Source organism: Mandrillus leucophaeus, unplaced genomic scaffold (genome assembly GCF_000951045.1).
Source record: "Mandrillus leucophaeus isolate KB7577 unplaced genomic scaffold, Mleu.le_1.0 Scaffold117, whole genome shotgun sequence".
NCBI classification, from domain to species: Eukaryota; Metazoa; Chordata; class Mammalia; order Primates; family Cercopithecidae; genus Mandrillus; species Mandrillus leucophaeus.
The window spans coordinates 2,982,527-2,985,397 of NW_012099987.1; the positions used below are offsets into that span (position 1 = coordinate 2,982,527).

Consider the following 2,871-nt stretch of genomic DNA (forward strand, 5'->3'; position numbering starts at 1 on the left):
TGGCTCACTACAACCTCCGCCTCCCGGGTTCAAGCGATTCTCCTGCCTCAGCCTCCCAAGTAGCTGGGATCATAGGTGTGCCACCATGCCCAGCTAATAATAATAATAATTATTATTATTGTATTTTTAGTAGAGACAGGGTTTCGCCATGTTGCCCAGGTTGGTCTTGAACTACTGACCTCAGGTGATCCACCCGCCTCAGCCTCCCAGAGTGCTAGGATTACAGGCATGAGCCACCGCGCCTGGCTTGTTTGTATAAATTTTAACTGAAACAGTATTCCATGGATTTATTATTATTATTATTTGAGGCTGAGTTTTGCTTTTGTTGCCCAGGCTGGAGTGCAATGGCACAATCTCTGCTCACTGCAACCTCTGCCTCCCGGGTTCAAGAGATTCTCCTGCCTCAGCCTTCCGAGTAGCTGGGATTACAGGCATGAGCCACCAAGCCTGGGTAATTTTTGTATTTTTAGTGGAGACAGGGTTTCACCATGTTGCCCAGGCTAGTCTCATTCTGTTCTAGTTTCCAGGCCCTTGGTAACCCAGTTTAACTCTGCTTCCCCTAGAAACAAGAAGGTTGCTCTATGTTGCCTACCTGACTTAGCCTTCCTCTTTTTCTCAGGTGACTCCTGCTTGGTGGACCATTTGTTTCCTCTCTCCTTTTTTCCCAGCAATCTAATTACTCTTTCTTTAAGACTCAGCTCATAGCACATGACCCACTTAAAGCCTTTGCTTGATCCTTGAGCATTCTGGTTGAAAAAAATAAATAAATAAATAAAATAAAGGCTTTGTTAAGGCTGCAGCCTGCCTCAGTTAATTGGTGAACTGTTACGGAGTTTTGAGCTCATTTTGTTGGCTTTTTTTTTCTCCAACTGCCTCAGAAAGTCACATGCCTTCAGCGTGAGGGCAGGGACTCTATCTTCCTTCCCTTTCTCACGAATAGTAATGTACTGAGCACCTACTGTGTCTAGACACTGAGATTTTACAGTGTGAATAAAAGTGGTGGACTCTTACCTCGTGGTAAGAACTTCTTAGGCTCACCGACCATGTTTTTCTTCAATTAACAAATAAGCATTGAGCAGCTGGGCCAGGCACGGTGTAAGATATTAATTGGCTATGCATTATTCTTTGTATCACAAGTTTGTATCTTCACAGGAACTTTAAGATAATGGGTGAGGCAGCGAGTCAGTAACAAAATGTCTTAACAATTGCCCCCAGGTTTTCCTAGGAACTCCTTAAAAAATTAATTTTTAAAAAATAGATGGAGTCTTGCTATGTCGCCCAGGCTGACCTTGAACTCCTATAACGTTGAGAAGGAAAGATAACTTAGAGCAGTCTGAGCTTTGTGTGATGTATGCACAGTTCATTGGCTCAAAGACATGAGTATGGGACTTCAGTCATGCCTTCCACACCCACACTTTGGGGCAATGGTTTCTTTCCTTTCTTTTCTTTCTTCCTCCCCCCTCCCTCCCCCTCTCCCTTTCTTTCTTTCTTTCTCTCTCTCTCTCTCTCGACAGAGTTTCTCACTGCAACCTCCACCTCCCGGGTTCAAGTGATTCTCCTTCCTCAGCCTCTCGAGTAGCTGAGATTACAGTCATGCGCCACCATGCTGGGCTAATTTTGTATTTTTAGTAGAGACAGGGTTTCTCCATGTTGGTCTTGAACTCCAGACCTCAAGTGATCCGCCTGCCTCAGCCTCTCAAAGTGCTGGGATTACAGGTGTGAACCACCGTGCCTGGCGGGTTTTTTTCTTTTAAAAATTTTTTATTTTTTGGCCGCACTGTGGGTGGTTCACACCTGTAATCCCCCAGCACTCTGGGAGACTGAGGCAGGAGGATCACCTGAGGCCAGGAGTTCAAGACTAGCCTGGGCAACATAGAGATAACCTATCTCTAAAAAAATAATAATAATCTAAAAAGAAATCTTCAGGGGTTCCTAGGAAAACCTGGAGGCAATTGTTAAGACATTTTATCCTGACTAGCTACTTCACCCATTACCTTCAAGTTCCTGTGAACTTGAAGTGTAACATGACACTGTTACATCTACATTGGAAATATGTTAGGTCAACTGAGATAAGAATTTGGGATACAAAGTACAATGTATAGCCAATCTATAACTTGTTATTTTAATGTAAATTCTTGGTAAACAAGTTAGGAACTGCCTCTTTTCCTTTAAAAACCTACTTGCAGGCCAAGTGCAGTGGCTCGCACCTGTAATCCCAGCACTTTGGGAGGTCGAAGTGGGCAGATCACCTGATCCCTGTCTTTTTTTTTTCTGGAGACAGATCACTCTGTCTCAAAAAAAAAAAAAAAAAAAACCCAAGACAAAACCCAGGAAACAAACAAACAAACAAAAAAACCCTATAAAAAACCTTTCATCGAGGTAGAGCAGCAGCTTTGTTTCTTTGCTTCACTGCTGTCTCCCTAGCACTTAGAACATATAGTACGTGCTCAATTAATGAATGAGTGCCTGACTGAATGAAGATACATAGATGAGATTCCTCCAATCTCACAACCGGTTCAGAGTAGACACTCAATGAGTGACTGACAGGAAGGTTGCTGTTTTGAAAGCGCCCAAATCCAGTAAGCCAATTGGAAGCTAAGCGCGGCGCTGGGATAGTAGGGGCAGAGGAAGTGTCTGACCCAAGGTTGGGTCCTGGAGCATGCGCAGTCTTCACAGAAGGTGACGGGGAGAAAAATGTGGAGGCAGCGATTGCGTAGGAGCAGGTTCTGATTGGCTACTGTTCGCGCGCGAGGGGCCGCGCCTATTCGTAGCCAAGTAAACAGGGCAGGTTAGGGGCGGGGCCAAGGAAGCGTCGCGACCTGGTTGGCCGGCCGGGGCCTAGGGGATGTCGCGGATTGGTCGCGGCCGCGA

General features: G+C 45.2%; 1 protein-coding gene across 1 annotated transcript in view; it reads left to right on the forward strand.

Moving 5' to 3' along the window:
• The first annotated feature begins 2,845 nt into the window (after window positions 1–2,845).
• PI4K2A (phosphatidylinositol 4-kinase type 2 alpha) overlaps window positions 2,846–2,871 on the forward strand; it is a 46,065-nt gene continuing 46,039 nt past the window's right edge. The window contains exon 1 of the mRNA XM_012000776.1: window positions 2,846–2,858. Coding sequence (XP_011856166.1) covers window positions 2,846–2,858 — 13 coding nt within the window. The remainder of the gene's footprint in view (window positions 2,859–2,871) is intronic.